Source organism: Syzygium oleosum, unplaced genomic scaffold (assembly GCF_021117445.2).
Source record: "Syzygium oleosum isolate NSW1041296 unplaced genomic scaffold, Sole_v2.1 Sole_v2.01, whole genome shotgun sequence".
Taxonomy (NCBI): Eukaryota; Viridiplantae; Streptophyta; class Magnoliopsida; order Myrtales; family Myrtaceae; genus Syzygium; species Syzygium oleosum.
The window spans coordinates 7,059,430-7,077,204 of NW_026607485.1; the positions used below are offsets into that span (position 1 = coordinate 7,059,430).

Here is a 17,775-nt window from a genome sequence, read left to right on the forward strand (position 1 = left end):
ATGGTAGGACCAGGGCAAAAGAAGAAGAATCAAAGGCGACAAAGGAGGAAAGGTAAAAATCCGATCCTGGAGCAACTATCAATGGCGTCGGGAGGAGTTTAAAAGGCGCTTGGGATTGAAGCCTTAAAAGATCTCGGACTGCAAGGAGAGATTCGGAAAAGCTGAAAAGCCGTATAGCACGGATGCAGAGGATAAATATCAGCCAATGTAATCGCCAAATCGAATTAAAAAAATTGAAAATATTTCAATTCTTTTAAGTGGGACATTCGTCGGCGCTCAAATTTGGCTGATTGGGCTAAAAGAAAAAAAGGATACAACAGGCCTAAATTGCTAAACAGTAAATTGGGTAATGAAGTCGCACAAGGTCCAATATATGGGATATCGAGAACTCGGCACCAATAACTGCTCGGGACATCGGGATAAAGATAAGAACAGTTACTACATCCGGTGCCAATAATATCGTGGAATAGAAGGAGCAGTTATCGGGAAGGAAATCGAACAATCCAGAGTCAAGATGGTAACCGCTCGACAGTGGTTATTCATCGGCGTTAGCTATAACTAGCTTCGAAGAAATTGGGAGAAGGATCTTTTGTCAAATTGACTGCAAAAAGCACACCTTTTGTAATCTTGTTGGTTCAATTGCTATCGTTAATTTATCTCTTATTGCACGATTTATCTTTTGTCATTTTACTTTTGTTCGCCATTAGCATAGGATTCATTGTTTCCTTTCCGAAATGACTTAGGACCCGGTTACTCACAAAAACCGAAGATCTTCCCCTTCGACGAAAGATCTTTCGTTCGAGGCCACTCTCGGCGAAACAACACTACAGATAGATAGTGTCTCAACCTTGACCCTAAAAATTACCACACATCGAAGTAACTAGCAAAGAAATAAGCCGACTCTGCATTGGAGTAACATAGATTGCTACTCAATAAAGTATTCGGAAGAATGTAATGGCCGTTCTAACGCTGCGTTATGCCAATTCCTGTCCTAGGTTCACCCGTTGGTTTCTGTTTGTCCGAACGCTCCATAAAGTCTTAAGCAAATGTGGCCACGTCAGGTTCAAACCGTTAAATTGGATTGAATAAAGTTGAAATTGTTGGTTGGGATCATTTTGTGGGGCTACTAAAAATGATTGTTTACATCACTTGAAATAACTGACCAATAACTATTTTTTCATTATCGACAATAATTTATGTCTAAATATTTCCATAATTTCGTGAATAATGAAAATATTTTTCGTTCACTCATTTTTGTAAGTGTTATAATCAATCATTTTTGGGAAATATTTTTCAAATTGTTCATTTTTCGCGAAACAAATGGAGCCTTAATAATTGAATAAAGAGAATTCATATCCTCCCTGTATAATTAGTTTTCGTGCACTCAACTATATTTATTTGAACAAGTACCATATAGCTACTGGCCAAAATGGTAAGAAAAAGAAAGAACCTGTACCTTATAGCTGGCAAGCTTCAGCAAGGGAAGGTACCATTCGAACAAAGAGGAAAAAGAAATTCTACTTCACAACTCAACCAAATTTAATATATTCTTCGAGCGAAGACCTTTACTAAGCGGAAATATTTGAATAATCCCTACAATTTGCAGAATCATATGTTCCATTTCTCCTAAGATTACACATATTCAAAACCCCATTGACTCAGCGAAGAGAGTATTCTTCCTGGGCATGTCAAGTTCGATTTTGCTTGCTTCACTGTACAAACCTGGAAGTTTCGTATGCTGGCCGCTCCAAATTTCCTAAGTAATTGTCATGGCTTTCATATGCTGACTTGATTCCTATTTGAGAAGTTTCATATGATATATATGAGTTCAAGTTTGAGAGACCGAGAGAGACCGAGAGAGAGAGATGGCCGGGTTGTTCGATAAGCAAGCGAAGATATACGCGGACGCAAGGCCGACATATCCAAGGGAGTGGTACCAGAAGCTGGCCGCTCTCACCCCCCGCCAAGCCTTGGCTTGGGACGTTGGCGCGGGCAACGGTCAAGCCGCTCTTGGGGTTTTCTCTCTCTCCCTCTCTTCTCGCGCAAATTCAATTGTGTGCTTATGCTTCTATACATGACCGTTTTCTTCTTAATTTAAACTAAAACCTTCTGATTTATTGTTAAGCTAGATGAAGTTTTTTCATATCCACCATTGTTTTTATGAACCACTAGCTACACAGCCAACAGTAAATTGTCTATTACTGTACGCAGACGATTATAATGTTCTGTTCTAAGAAAACATATTTTTCCGTGCTGGTAAAATCGAACTTGACATGCCCCGGAATCCAGATTAGTGTTGTTCCTTAGCCACATGTTTCCTTTGCTTCATTTCCCTTGCCAAATGTAGGTCGCAGAACATTATCAGCAAGTGATTGCCACGGACGTGAGCGAGTCGCAGCTAAATTATGCCACTCCGCATCCCCGCGTTCGGTACATTCACACTCCACCATCCATCTCTGATGATGAATTGTTAGCCATGGTTGGTGGTGAGAACTCTGTCGACCTAATCACTGTGGCTCAAGCCATACATTGGTTCGACCTCCCCAAATTCTACTCCCTCGTGATTAGGGAGTGGAGTTGTTGAGCGAGGGGGTTGTTAGGGAGTTTGAGAGGGCATGGGGTGGTACGAAGCTGGTGAGGAATGTGGTCTATAAAGCCTTTATGCTTGCGGGGAAAGTGAAGAAGTGACCTTCCTTGTATGATTGGGAAGCTTGTGTTTGCAAATTGTTTCAAATAATAAGGCCACTTCACATTGTTTATTAATCCTAGCTACTCCTTTTATCATTTTCTAGGTTGCTCACTCATTTCTTTGAAGTGTTGGAATAAGGCTGACGCTCTACCAATGAGCTATATAAGGTTCAATTTGCTTTACGTGTCGAAATATAAGAGGTATTATTTTGCCAGTTCCCGCGATGGAATATCTTTCTGTTCTTCGGTTTTTTAATTAGATGAGACAGGGTTTTGTGGCGACTCCGGATGGGATATACCACAGGTAAATAATGAAATTAACAACTTCACTTCAAACAAAACTATATAAACTCAAATTGTGTTAGAATTCAATTGACGACAAGGCTTGGAGAATACAACTACTTTACAAGAACAGAGCGCAAACAAACTATGCCGGAAGTTAATCGATGACAGAGCCTGAGAATCGGAATTTGATTGAGGACGTAACACCCGAGATAGAGATACATGCCAGAATTTAATTGGCAACGCGGATCTAAGGACTACAACTAGGAAACATGCCAAAATTTAATCGTCGACGCGAGTTTGGAAATTAAAAATACAGTGCAAGAAAGTAAAGATAATTGAAAGATTGCATTTTGTTTGTTTGTGCAGGGGGCTCTCATGTAGAAGATTGATTGTATTTATAGTGGTTGTGCCATAACCGTTCTTGAGAGGTTTTCCAGTGGTTGTATCCATGTTCCTCTGTCTTAGAAAGTTTTGTGCCCACATTCTCACGATGCCATGATCTTGTCTCCAAACAGTTGCTCCTTAAAAAATGCGTGCTTGTTGCTCCACGACTCCAATCACTTTGTTCTGCAGTGACTTGAAACTTGTAACAGCATTTTAGTGCCCTTTATATGTTCAACTTTCTCCCAACTTCTTGATAGTTTATCAATCTTATTAATTGATACCTTTGTTGACCATCGTTAACCATACTCTATATCGATAACTGATTGACAATAATCACCGATGTGTGCCCATATTGATATCAATCTTGTAGTTGTCAACAATGTGTCACGTGCTTGATAATATTTATGCTTTGATCGCTAAAACTATATGAACAATCGAAATCTTAACAAGGATGCAATTCGATTGCATATTCTATGGCAGTCACATCCAAACAAAAGAATTCACGAAACTGGCATGATTCCATCGATCTTGTCTATGATTTTCATACAAGTAGTATCTATTCAGCTGTGACTACCTGTAATTTTTTTCACTTTGGTTTGTCAAATCACATAGAGACTTACCTCGATATTCTAGTTTAATGTACATACGATCTGTCTTGGCTTTAATTTGTTAGATCACATCTTTAGACTCAACTCAAGATTCTATAGTTTTGCAAAAGGCTGGATGAACTCTAATACGATATGTACTTTCACAGATTTTCATCTCCATAGGCATAATGTTGATCACCTTCCTATCAATAATCCATATAATGTTTTTGCTGAACTACTAACTAGAACCATAAAAAATTTCAAGGTCCAATCTCACAAGCTTGATCTTTCACACACTGACCAATCCTTAGTAGCATTCCGATTTGGACAAACAATCGGATTAGGCTTAGAGACTGGTTGTAGACAGCTTCAAATGTAATTTCTGCATCAAGAAGATGAGGTTTTTGCTCGGACATTTGTGCGGAACAAACACATCAGTAGCGAGATCAAGTGACCTATGTTGAGATCATGTAGATCTATGAGTATAGGGCAAATAAAATGTCCAAAAGATCATGAAAGATCATGTGAGAACAATGCAAATTAGAGAGCTCATCAGATTATACAAGACTTAACTTGTGTAGTATATTTAAGTTAACCCGAAGTATTTCAAGAGGAACATTTAAATCCTCCTTATTATAAGATGATTAGGGTTTCTAAAACGCAAGGCTATATTGATAAAAACTTACACTTCTGCATTCCACAATGGGTCCAAAGAGAAGCTTCGTTGAACTTCCAGAGCTAGTTCCTCCAAGCTTAGCCGACATTCAAGCCCTATCTGCAATAGAATCACAAATTTTCAATTATTATTGTAATTATTCGAATCAAGAAATCTTACGAAATTTCTTTCATTGTTGACTTCAGTGCGAATGAAAGACATTGCGGTTGCGGTATTCATGTCGATGCTAGATGCATATTACAGATTAAGTTCAATGTGCGATCAAAATTTGGTTTTTCTGTCACCCTTGGCATCTTCGAGGTATAAAATACGCGCAGGTCCAATATCGCACTAAAGTAAACAATTACGTAAAAGAAACTGTCTTACTGTAATACAAACAAGAAAAAACATAAGGATCAGGTACACTTTCGCAATAATCCGAGATCTATAACTAAGAATAGAAGCACGAATGAGTTATGAACTAGCAAATTCAAACCAACAAGTTTTCCCACGTACGATTCTCCCTCTAGAGTTGATGAAGTATATCACAATGAATTTGCTTCAGTGCTCTTGAAGTCTTCCCATATACCGAATGAATTAGTCTTGCCATAGATGGTTCACAAGGTCCATCTGCGAATAATGAGAAGTTCGAACTTCTAAATGGAAAGCAATAGCCGTTAACTATGTTTTTGCACGTGAGTTCGAACAAATTCGCCCCTGTGGTAATGGCAAGACCGTGCAGTTAGAGATGTGAATAGAATTCCTACATCCTCATGTATATAACTCAGGTAAACTCACGTAGAATTCTCGTGAATCCATCCGACAATTCATATATATACTTAGGAAAGACATAGTTTATCATAATGCTTCTACAACTAGAATGATAATATCCCCTGTAAACCAAGAACCTTGAAACTTCAGCGATATAACCGAATCTCTTTCAACATGGAGAATTGAGACGACAACTGAGAAACCTTAACTTTTAGTACCTTAACGACGAAGGAGTACAAAACCGTGTCTTCCATGCTGCTGATGTTGAGGTGAATAATCTGAAATGAGAGTTTCTCAAGGACGCTAATTATCTTCAAGATTTGGCCCGGCATCTTCCGAGCAATTACCTTCAACAGCACGTTTGGCCCTGAGATCTTCGCCTCGACATCGGCAGCTGAGGAGTTGCAGCACACTCCTAATTCCTTATTGGTAGTGGTGCTCTCGAAACTGAAGGGACTATCGGGGGGCGGTGGTGGCGTGTTGATTAGCTGGAGCTGTCTCGGGCTAGGGCTAGGGCTTAGACTCTTCCTCCTCTTGTTTGCCTCCAAGGATTGTAGGACTTGTTGCAGTTCCTTGATGAATTCTATTACGCCATCTATGATGGACGCTTGATCTCCCTATAAAAATTAATTCCATTTAATCTGAATCATAATTTCTATGAATCTACGGTCTACTAGTGCACAATAGGATTTTATATATAGTAATCGAGCTGCTTATTCATATGATCTATTTTAGTTCAATTACTTCTTTACTTGAACTTGATTCAGCAGTTATTTTATGCTAGCCCGATTTATTGAGTAAATGAACATAATCGAGATTTGACTGGCTAATACTTTCAATCAATTAATTAAGAAAGTTGCACTGTTAATTGATTGACAGAGTTTAAATTAGAAAGATGTTTCCGTACCTAGATATCAAGTACTAACGCTCACGTACTCATTTTTCTATCGCAGCTCGAGAGTTCTTGGTGAGCTCTACTTGAAATTTTGATATGACTCATGCTTGACTTAAGATTGCGACTTCATTAGATATTGACCCGTCAACCCGAAAGTCAAGCTTAACTAATATCAAGCCTAGAGTCAGGTTCGAGCAACATGTACTGCAACATTGACACCGTACTATGGTCTCATTTACAGTTCACACGCATGAGAGAGAGAGAGAGAGAGAGAGAGAGAGAGAGAGAGCGAGAGAGAGAGCGAGGGTTTCACCCGTTTGATGTAGAAGCATGGGGTTAAGGAACGCAAGACCTTGAGATGTTCATTCATCTGCCTCCTCCTGTTTCTCTCCACAGCTATGTGAGACATGCTTTGTTCGTTCCTTGGGGATGGTCTTCAATGGCAGTTCTTGAGCATCTATCTATCAACACGCCAATTAAAAAAAAGAAGCTTTCGACTATTTATAAGCCGAAAACTTTGACGACGACGAGAAGGAGCTAACGCAGTACACCGTAATTACTACTGTTACTCCTACTTGCTGTCTCATTAAATGCCATATGCTGCACTCCCGTGAAGTTACTTTTACTCTCTCTCTCTCTCTCTCTAGGTAGTGCCAGCCATGCAATATTACGCCTCTCACGTTGAATATCTTGGGGTCAATTACGTTACACGCGTGATGATTAAAAAGGAGCATAACACAGTGATAGTTCTCTGGTTGTTTCATCTTTTCCATGCACATGCATTATATTTACACTGCCCCTCTCTCTCTCTCTCTCTCTCTCTCTCTCTCTCACACACACACACACACACACACATTGCCTTCACTCATGCCTCTCTTGCTTAGCTCTTCATAGCTCTCGATCTCCATCTTCATCGAGAAAATATTGGGTACTGCAAGTGATACTAGGTCAGCAAAAAACAAATCCATTCTTCATGCGCCACGTGTCCCTGGCGGGCCCAAATGTCAGAAAAAACGCTCTCTCTTCTGCACTTGCTCTCTCTCCTCTCTTCTCTCTCTTCACTGCGGTTTCTTCTCGGCTATGGCCGTTAGCTCAAGTTCGACCTCCCGTCCATGGCCGCTGCAAGTTTTCAAATCAAGTGTCCGCGGCCACAAGACTGTGGGTCTAACTGCCATAGCCGCAAGCTCGAAGCTCCATCTACATGGCTTCTGTGAGCTTGAGCTCGAGCATCCATGGCTGCGAATCGTCGCAACTCGGGCCGCCATGGCTGCTAGCTCAACAGATGGCAGCCATGGTCGAACGGTTGTGCTCGAGCTCTCGCTCTAGGCTCGAACCCGAGCCCTCATCTTCATAGCCTGTCATATAGCTCGCTTTGATATATTTATGAGACAAGTCGCAAGAAAACGTTTGTCAAGATGAGACCCTTGGTTTCAGGATATTTCTGGTCTTGGTCGAGGTACCATCATATGAAAAAGACTTCACAAATCTTTTTATTCGCTGAATAAACACAGGAGTATGCTTACTCTTGCAAGAATGACTCCACCTGGACTCATATTATGAAGTTGAAAAGGAAAATTTGATCAAAGATATAGTGAGAAGTGTTATCATTATCCCAACTGATTAAAACAATGTAACATCATGAGCCATGACCATGTCGAGCCCATGCAAGGTGACGTCCTCAAACCGAACGAAGATACCTAATTGGAGTTCATCTGCGGTACTATCGTCGTCGTCTAGCAAATTAACAAACATGGAAGTCTCGTTGATTCCCTAAACATTCTGCGAAATATGCATAATGTCAGATTTTGCGACCGGTTCATGTTTTAGAGTTTTGTACCATATTTTCGGACTCTTCCCATATCTAAGTTGATTTTGTGCTCTATAGGATAATGATTAAACGCTTCAGTATTTTCTCCGTTGTCTTCATGCAATTCTAGCACATCTATTCTCCTTACAATTCAGTATTTTTCACATAATTTTTCTTCATACATAGTTCATCTTCCGGCAATCGCTTGCTTCAGATAGGTGCAGTAGAGTTACAGGTTAGAACGAAAAAAATTACCATCCAAAAGAGAGGACACTTGACAAGTATTTGCTAAAGTCCAAAAGGGTCCCTATTCAATCTGAAATAGCCAAAAAGAATTCATGAAGGTAAGGGACATCCACTGCAAATGAATTTTGAACATTTCTAGACTATTAACCATGTAAAGGGCTAATTCGAATATTTCAGGCTCAAATGGTTGTGGCATCGTTTAGAGAATTTTCGAATTCTCGAAGTTGTACAATGAAGCCAGTGTTCGGAGCTGCCTGAGGCCTTCTGGTCTTTACATGTTCCAGAGCTTGAGACAAGCGCATTCCCCGCCGCTTCATGAGATAAGCTGCAACCACTGTCACACTGCCAAAAGAAAAATAACTGTTTATGAAGAACAGCTATGCCAAAAGAAGCTATGTAAAAAGAAAGTTGTCACCAATCATTGCAAACGTCCTATTGACAATACTCAAACCACTAGGCTCAAATGCCACGGCATTTATCACTTAAACTTCCATCTTTCCACTTCTCTGCTGCAATTTAATGTCAACGCAGCCATTCTAACTCGAAATTGTTTGGCGTGACGGGGACGAATGAATTTGCATGTCCATTACAGAAAAACTTCAAGCTATTGGAAAAAAAATTTCAGCTAAAAATTGATACCTATACCACTTTCCTCTTCTTCTTTCATTTGAAATTTTTTGATGAGTAATTGAACTCCAAAGTTGTATTTACCTAAAATATCTTCGCTGCATAGAGCCAGCAGGAACATACAAACGTCCTATCGAACGATATTGAGCGAGCTTTGATGGTTGCTAGAGATGAACTTTCAGCAGTCAAATGGTTAAAAGATCAATTTGAAGGAGACTGGTCATGGTGCATTAAAAGATTACTTGAATAGTGCCTTATTCCTAAATCTCATTTGAAGCATAATCTACTACCCCAAATCACTTCCTAACCTAGAGTTGTGCAAACTCAGTAGAGTTCATACCTAGTTTGGCCAAAATAAAAAAGGTATGAGTACCCAGAACTCAGTGAGATCGAAGTACCCAATTGGAACAGTCTAAAACCAAGTATCAATGAGGAAAACTTATAACTTAGTTATGCAACTGCAGGATAGAGTGAGAAAACAACCTTCTAGAAATTCCCATAAAACAGTGGACCAGTATGCTGCCTCCCTGTCTTCTAGCTTCATCAATGAAATTGATACACTCCTCAAAGTGCTGTCCAATGTGTGTGTTCTCAGAGTCCATGACTTGAAAGAGAAACATGTAATAGAATCCAGTCTCAAGGCCCAATATGGCTTAACACAGTTACAAGGACTAGTGACTCTTTGATTTAGACAGGCAGCAGAGCTTAACAATGTGACACTGAGGACTAAAATACCGAACCGTCATGAAAGAACACCGAGCTGACAAAGTGGAAGCATATTAGAGCAACACCATGGAGAGATTGCAAATGTAGAGCTTATATTCGTAGATTGAAAAATATTTACGGTATCTTCGGATTTATTTGAAAGAAGAAAAGAATCACTAAGATGACAGATAGAGAAAAAGAATACAACTAGCACTTTCTCACCAATATGAAAGGACTAAACGACTTGGTTCAGGAAAGGAAGATGCTATTTTGGCATCGAGATAGAGAGGTACCGTCAACAACTTTATAGACAAAGTCTTTGGGAAATGCTGGGGCTAAGTTAGCCACCGTCAAGATGTGGGTGACATTTAAGCTCTTTAGCCTGTCCTTCTTACTTGCATCTCCGTAAGAACCCAAAAAGAGACCCTGAGAAATGAAAGAGCCGTTCAGAAATCAACTGGTCCTAGGTTTCAAGTCCTATCAAGAAAAATAAAACGAAAATACCACAAGCTCAAAATTATAGCGGTTGTGACGTTGCGTGGATTAAGCATGACAAGATTAGTCCTCCTAGTATGTTTAACTCAGTAAGACAAGTTACCTCTTCGATTCGGCACATTCTGCAGCCATCAAACAGATCCATCGTCGTTTAGGTAAATTCTCTGGACTACTCTCTCTTCAGCCTTCAAAATAGCACAAAATGGCTTGGGGATGAATGTTTATTCAGCAACCCACAACATGAATGAAATTCCAAAATGAAGAGAGACAATATGAATAAACATTTGGCAATCATAAAGGAATTGGCCATCTCTCACCAGATGTAAGAAATTTACCGAACCATTTAAACATGGTTCTCTGTTATTACTTTTACGTGAACCTTTTTGAATATAAATAGCGACTGAGATGCAGAAAAAACTCTGTAAGTTATGCAAATTTGCCACAAAATTCCATCTGAGTTGTTCTACTGTATTGTGTAACACTAACGGATAGTTTCTGTCTACTCTTCAGAGCTAAAAAAATGACATCCTTTGAAGCTGAATCTGGAGTTGAACGCCATTAGTCATCAAATTCATCTTCTCCTTCTTCTTCACTAGTAGCATTCTCGCTGATTCCATTTATCGCATGACTAATTCAGCAATCACCCCAAATCATTTTCTTTTATACACACCCCATCCACAGAGCCAGGTTGATTAACACTCAACACCAGACTACGGGCCAGTAATTACCTAGTTGCTGTGTCACAGGAGCTACCGAAACCCGATGGACTAAGTGGGATGCTCTAAGGGAATCGGCACAAAAAAAAGAACAGAAAGAAAATCAGCGCAGTCCCCAACAATCACACTGCACTGAGGACCTTACCTAGACTCCCCTCATACACTTCTTTTGCCAGAACTTGGTAAGTTGTACTGAAGTAATTATGAATCAATCGAATTAAACTACCATACGACCCGACGATCAGCTCACGAAAAAGAACCATCATCTCTGTTCAAGCAAAGGAAGCATAAAGGGTGAAAAAATCTATTTCTTGGTGTCCATTCCAAAACGATGGTCAGAGGCATTTGAGTTGAATAACAACGAGAACTGCCTAAGTAAGCATCTCCACACAGAAATCAGATGGGTCATCGACAGATGTTTAAAACAGGGCAGGGGTACAAAAGCGGGAAGCCGTCAACAACGCATGCACAGTTTTTTGACGGCAGACACAACTTCTTGGTGTCAGATACGACATGAAAACTTGGTGTGAGATGACATGGTACCCAGGACTATACAGTATTCGCGGAGGAGCAAGCGAGCCTAGCTAAGCATGCGTGGAAAGCAAAGGCGTCGGAATTAGGTCTTACCGGCGAACACGAAGATGGAGCCCCCCTGAATGATGATGATTCTGGGAGATCAGCCGTCTCTCGTTGACCTTCTATACTTGAAGAGAGAGAGAGAGAGAGAGAGAGAGAGAGAGATTTCTAACCTCTGATTGGATGGAATTGGATGGAAGAACGTACTTTTGCAAACAAGAAAGAGAAAAAGAAATGCGGGTTAGTTTGTTCGGTGCATAACTTCCGGAGAAAAAAATGTTTTTTTTTATAAAATGATTTTCAAGAAAAATAGCTAATTTTCAGTTATTTGGTAGTGTATTCAAAAGCGAGAAGGGAGGATTTTTTTTTTCGATGTACCTACTTTCGAAAAATATTCTTGCCGTTGGAATTATATTTTATCAAGATATTGAGATAATATCGAAATGCATTATCAAAATTGAACATGACTATTGAATCTGAGTTACCCTTGAATCAGGTCACATAGTCTATTCACAAGTTATAAATAGTCTTATAAAATTTTTTTCGATGCACGCATGTATTCTATTTTTTTTCATATTGTACAAATAATCTCTTTCATTCATAATTTAATATTTTATAATAAGGGAATCACACGAAGATATTCATCTTTTTGCGTAATTGCGACGCGGATGCACCAGTACTAGAAAGGAACCTTATTTTATTGATTCTAAATGTGTTAGCACTTTCAAAAGCATTGACTAGAAAGAAACAAAGGAGAACAAAAGAACAATTTTCTATGAAAAGAGAAATGATGCTGCTGTTAACCAAGAAAGCTTCGAGGAATAATACTTTTCATTCAATCAATTTGAATGGCCAAAGTTTGCAGAAGACTTGAAAAGTTCAGCATTTTGCTTTTCCTAACATGTATATTAACAAAACCCCTATCCTAAGCTCAGACCTTTGTTTTTTGCTTTCAAGGGGCGATGAGTTGAAATCAGAACAAAAGGCAAGATAGTAAAAATCACTATCATCTTCAGTATCTTCACATGATTGTTCTTCATACACAGTTCATCTTCCGGCGATCGCTTGCTTCAGACAGGTGCAGTAGAGTTACAAGTTAGAACTAAAAAACTACGAGTCAAAAACAGAGGATACTTGACAAGTATCTGCTACAGTCTAAAAAGGGTTCCTATACATCCTATAATAGCCAAAAAGAATTCGTGCACTAACGGACATCAGCTGCAAATGAATTTTGAACATTTTGCAAGTAAACCATGTGAAGGGCTAATTCGAATCCAGGCTCAAATTGTTGTGGCATTGCGTAGAGAACTCTCGAAATCTTGAAGTTGTACAATGAATCCCCTGTTAGGAGCTGCCTGCGGCCTTCTGGTCTTTACGTGTTCCAGAGCTTGAGACAAGTGCATTCCATGCTGCTTCATGAGATAAGCTGTGACCACCGTCACACTGCTCAAAAAGAAATAACAGAATCGTGTGCGAAGAACAATCAGGCGAAAAAAGAAAAGGAAAAAGAAAGTTGTCACTAATCGTTACAAACTTGCTCTCGACAAATGTTAAACCGCTAGGCTAAAATGCCATGGCATTTATCACTTCCAATTCCATCTTCACAGCCCCCCCTCTGCAGCTTCAATGTCGACGCAGCCAATCCAACAAGAAATAGTTTGACATGACAGGGGGGGAATAATGATATTGCATCTGTATATTTTTAAGCATCGCAGAAAAACTTCTAGCTATTCAAAAAAAGTTTCAGCTAAAAATTAATGTCTTTACCCACCAAGTTTCTTCTTCTTCTTCTTTCATTTGAGTTTTTTTTATTAGTAACTAAACTCCAAAGTTGCATTAACCTAAACTATCTTCCCCGCATAGAGCCAGCAGGAACATACAAACGTTTTATCGAAGAATACTGAGTGAGCTCTAATGGTTGCTAGACATGAACTTCAGCAGTCAAATGGTTAAAAGATCAATTTGAAGGAGACTGGTCAAGGTGCATTAAAAGATTACTTCTCCAATCTCTCTAAGAGCCAGGCCTTGTTCCTAAAACCCATTTGAAGCATAATATACTGCCCCAAATCACTTCCCAATCTAGAGTTGTGCAAAATCAGCAGAGTTCATACCTAGTTTGGTCAAAACAAGAAAGGTATAAGTAACTCTGATGCACCAAAATGAGAACAGTCTAAGACCAAATATCAGCGAGATAACTTACTGAGTAAATCAAATTGTTCATGCAAATGCAGAATAGAGCAAGAAAATGACCTTCTGGAAATTCCCCATAAACAGTGGACCAATATACTGCCTCCCTGTCTTCTAGCTTCATAAATGAAATTGATACACTCCTCGAAGTGCTGTCCAATGTGCGTGTCCTCGAAGTCCATGACTTGAAAGAAAAACACATAATAGCATCCAGTCTCAAGGCTCAATATGGCTTAACACAGTTACAAGGACTAGTGACGCTTTGATTTAGACAGGCAGCAGAGCTTAACAATGTGACACTGAGAAGTAAATATTGAACTGTCATGAATGAACACAAAGATGACAAGCCAGAAGCATATTAGAGCAATTACATGGAGAGAGTTTAAAATTTATTAACAGTATCTTTGAAGCACAAAATTATTTGAAAGAGGATAAGAATCACTGAGATGACATAGATTGAGGAAAAGAATACAAGATCCACACAACGAGCACGTTCCCACCAATATGAAAGGACTTAAGGACTTGGTTCAGGAAAGGAAGATGCAATTTCGGCATCGAGATAGAGAGGTACCATCAACAACTTTATAGACAAAATCATTGGGAAATGCTGGGGCTAAGTTAGCCACCGTCAAGATGTGGGTGACATTTAAGCTCTTAAGCCTGTCCTTATAACTTGCATCTCCGTAAGAACCCAGAAAGAGACCCTGAGAAGAGAAAGAAAATGGTTTAGAAATCAACAGGTCTAGGTTTCAATTCCTACCCTCTCTCTCTCTCTCTCTCTCTCTCTCTCTCTCTACTTGTCTATCAAGAAAGACAAAAGAAAATACTGTAAGCTCAAAATTTTAGCGGTTGTGACATTGGGTGGATCAATCTTGACAAGATCTAGTATTTTTAACTTGGTAAGACAAATTACCTCTTCGACTTGGCACATTCTGCGGCCATTAAACAGATCTGTTATTGTAACGATAATTCTCTGCATTACTCTCTCTTCACCCTATAAAATAGCACGAAATGGCACAGTGATGAATGTTTATTCAGCAAGCCACAACTCACTTATGAAATTTCATAATGGAATGGGACAATATGAAAAAACATTGTGGCATTTATAAAGGAAGCAGCCATCTCTCACCTGCTACAAGAAATTAACCAAACCATTAAACATGGTTCTCTATCATTACTTTTTCGAGAACTTTTCTGAAAATCAATAGTGATCGAGATGAACAAAAATCTGCTTAAGTTAACTAAGGTCGTCAAAATTTATGCAAATTTGGCACAAAATTCCATCAGAGTTCATGCCAACTGTTCTACCGTAATGTGTAACACTAACAGAGAGTTTCTGTCTACTTTCCAGAGCTAAAAAATTACATCTTTTAAAGCTGAATCTGGAGGTGACCACCATCCCTCATCAAGTTCATCTTCTCCTTCTTCTTCACTAGTAGCATTCTTGCTTATTCTGTTTATCATATGACAAATTCAGCAATCACCCCAAATCATTTTCTTTTAGACACGCCCCATCCACTGATCATTTCATAACACTCCACAAAGCCTCAAGGCTTAACCATGTTGGTTAACACTCAACACCAGTCTACGCCGCAGTAACTACCTAGTTGCTGTGGGACAGGAGCTACCGAAACCCGACAACGGACATGGTGGGATTCTCCAAGGGAATCGGCACACGAAAAGAAAAAAAAAAATCAGCGCAGTCCTTAAAAATCACATTGCACTGAAGACCTTATCTAGACTTTTACAGCAATTTGTAAGTTTTACTTAAGTAATTAAGAATCAATCGAATTAAACTACAATGTAACCCAATGTTCAGCTCACGAAAAAGAACCATCATCTCTGTTCAGGGGAAAAAGGAAGGATAAGGGGTTATACAAAAAAATTCTTATTGGTGTTTATTCCAAAACGATGGTAGGCATAGTGCCTAAGTAAGCATTTCCACAGAGAATTCAAATGGGTCATCGACAGAACTTTAAATAAGGCAGGACGAATCGCTGCAAATATATAAGCATCATCAGCAAGAAACATACAGTTTTGATGCCGCATACACTTTCTTGGTGCCAGATGCGCCATGATTTTAGCGCGAGACGACATGAAACCCAGGACTACCCAGTACTCACGGAGGAGCAACGATTCTACGAAGCATGTGTGTAAGGCAAAAGGGGTAGGAATTGGGTCTTACCGGCGAAACACCGAGATGGAGTCTCCGAGAACGATGATTATGGGGGGTCACTCGTGTTACGTTGACCTTCCACAACAGAGAGAGAGAGAGAGAGAGAGAGATTTCGGAACGGGTGGACGAATGTACTTGAAAACAAGAAAGAGAAAAGAAATAAAGAAAGCTTTATAGATTGACCTGGCGAATATACTCAAGTACGATCCATTTGGTTGTTTAAACAGTTACCAAATACTTGGTCAGCAAATTATGTAAACAAATTTCACTACCTCTAACATTACAAAAAAAAAAAAGAAATTGTGAAAACTTCTAAAAAATTTCGACACTTTACTCTGTTCTGTAAAAAATACCAGGAATTCTGCAACGATCTTTTGCAAAACATAAAATGCAATCAGCAATAACGTTAACAACCTTCCATCAAGACAGAATGCTCAACACAGGTTGGAGACGAAAGCAGAAAGCATGGAGAGCCCGCAGCTATCCGGAGTGCCCATTTGGCTGAACGGTGTGCCCGCTGATGAGCCGAGCGACTCCATCCAACTCCGCGACATGCCAAGACTATGGAAAAGCAAATTCTTTTCGATAGAAGCGATCCCTACGATAGTCCATGGTGGGGAGCCATTTGCAGTGTTTGTAACTTTAGCTGGCGATAAAGATTCGCTCTCAAAGATAACTTGACGCCAAACTGAATGCTTTGGCCTATGCAAGAATTGCCTTGCAACCCTTCCATAAGTCCCTGATAAAAATGTCCATAGAGTCTCGAGCAATGACTGCTGCAGTGGCTTGATCGTTCTCAATGTAAAAGAATAAAGAATTCTAAAAAACCTTGCGTGTGATTACTATTTTTTTTTTCATTTACAAGGCTATACGCACACATATATACAGAGAAGCGAACCAACCCTAATTGACCTACAAATCAGGGAATATACATAGAAAGAGTATAAACCAAGAAGAACTCTTCCTATTTTGGCTCTAATAGACAGCTTACGCTAACATTCCCCTTCAAGCGGGTGAGAAGATGTCTTTGATACCCAGCTTGACAAGTTAGCTGTGAAAAGCTTGACTCAACAGGGCCTTCGTAAGAATATCTGCCAACTGATCTTCATATCTCACAAACGGAAACTTTATCACTTTATCAACCAAGTTCTGCTTGACAAAATGCCTATCCACCTCAACATGCTTAGTACGGTCATGTTGAACTGGATTGTGAGAAATTTCAATTGCAGCTTTATTATCACAAACTAGTCTCATCTCGGACTCAGGTGGAAAACCAAGTTCTGTCATCAACCTTTTTAGCCATAGCAGCTCGCATAGACCTTTAGCTACCCCTCGAAATTCTGCTTCAGCACTTGACAATGCTACAATCTTTTGCTTCTTGCTCCTCCATGTTACCAAATTTCCTCCCACAAATGTGAAATAGCCTGACGTAGACCTTCTATTAGAGATACTACCTATCCAATCCGCATCCGTAAATCCCTCTACCTCAAGGTGACCATTCTTCGCAAAGAACAACCCTTTTCCTGGAGCTGACTTCAAGTAGTGCAGAATCCAAACAGCAGCATTCATATTTTCTTCACTCGGAGCATGCATAAATTGGTTCACAACCCCTACAGCATATGCAATATCAAGATGAGTGTATGACAAATAAATCAATCTCCCTACTAACCTTTGGTATATGTCTTTATTGGTAAGCACCTGATTAGGAAACTCTCCAAGTTTATGATTTTGAACTATAGGCGTGTTAGCAGGCTTACACTCCAACATTCCAACATCAGCTAATAAATCTAACACATACTTTCGCTGAGACAAGAAAATACCTTCCTTCGACCTAGCTACTTCAATTCCCAAGAAATATTTCGGGCCTCCCAAATTTTTCATCTCAAACTCATTGGCTAACTGCCCTTGAAGGTCTGCAATTTCTTCTAGATCATCCCCTGTGATAATCATATCATTCACGTATATGATCAATGCT

General features: G+C 39.5%; 3 protein-coding genes and 1 pseudogene across 10 annotated transcripts; 1 reads left to right on the forward strand and 3 right to left on the reverse strand.

Moving 5' to 3' along the window:
• Positions 1-1,850: 1,850 nt before the first annotated feature.
• On the forward strand, positions 1,851-2,905 carry LOC115685063 (uncharacterized; annotated as a pseudogene).
• Positions 2,906-3,292: 387 nt separating this feature from the next.
• LOC115685000 (transcription factor MUTE) lies at positions 3,293-6,733 on the reverse strand. 3 transcript variants are annotated; one of them, XM_030609969.2, is made up of 4 exons: positions 6,579-6,733; positions 5,589-5,987; positions 4,631-4,719; positions 3,293-3,540 (listed from the first exon to the last, which is right to left on the reverse strand). In XM_030609969.2, exons 1-4 carry the CDS (start codon positions 6,672-6,674, stop codon positions 3,531-3,533), a joined length of 594 nt encoding a protein of 197 aa, XP_030465829.1. In that variant the 5' UTR covers positions 6,675-6,733; the 3' UTR covers positions 3,293-3,530. The 3 variants fall into 3 exon arrangements, with proteins under 3 accessions (XP_030465829.1, XP_056173857.1, XP_056173856.1); XM_056317882.1 differs by having other exon boundaries at positions 3,293-4,326; XM_056317881.1 differs by having other exon boundaries at positions 3,293-4,399.
• Positions 6,734-8,210: 1,477 nt separating this feature from the next.
• Positions 8,211-11,619, reverse strand: LOC115685069 (dual specificity protein phosphatase 1-like). The gene is made up of 5 exons (XM_030610071.2): positions 11,489-11,619; positions 10,249-10,330; positions 9,944-10,076; positions 9,429-9,549; positions 8,211-8,660 (listed from the first exon to the last, which is right to left on the reverse strand). Exons 2-5 carry the CDS (start codon positions 10,288-10,290, stop codon positions 8,498-8,500), a joined length of 459 nt encoding a protein of 152 aa, XP_030465931.1. The 5' UTR covers positions 10,291-10,330; positions 11,489-11,619; the 3' UTR covers positions 8,211-8,497.
• Positions 11,620-12,428: 809 nt separating this feature from the next.
• On the reverse strand, positions 12,429-15,950 carry LOC115685068 (dual specificity protein phosphatase 1-like). 6 transcript variants are annotated; one of them, XR_008818101.1, is made up of 6 exons: positions 14,990-15,198; positions 14,538-14,618; positions 14,196-14,328; positions 13,638-13,808; positions 13,436-13,548; positions 12,667-12,880 (listed from the first exon to the last, which is right to left on the reverse strand). XR_008818101.1 is itself a non-coding variant. In XM_056318618.1 (5 exons), the coding sequence occupies exons 2-5, from the start codon at positions 14,601-14,603 to the stop codon at positions 12,718-12,720; spliced, it is 483 nt and encodes a 160-aa protein (XP_056174593.1). In that variant the 5' UTR covers positions 14,604-14,618; positions 15,810-15,950; the 3' UTR covers positions 12,429-12,717. The 6 variants fall into 6 exon arrangements, 5 of the variants coding, with proteins under 5 accessions (XP_056174593.1, XP_056174588.1, XP_056174597.1 ...); XM_056318618.1 differs by lacking the exons at positions 13,436-13,548; positions 14,990-15,198 and adding an exon at positions 15,810-15,950 and having other exon boundaries at positions 12,429-12,880; positions 13,688-13,808; XM_056318613.1 differs by lacking the exons at positions 13,436-13,548; positions 14,990-15,198 and adding an exon at positions 15,658-15,803 and having other exon boundaries at positions 12,429-12,880; positions 13,688-13,808.
• Between the last annotated feature and the right edge of the window lie 1,825 nt (positions 15,951-17,775).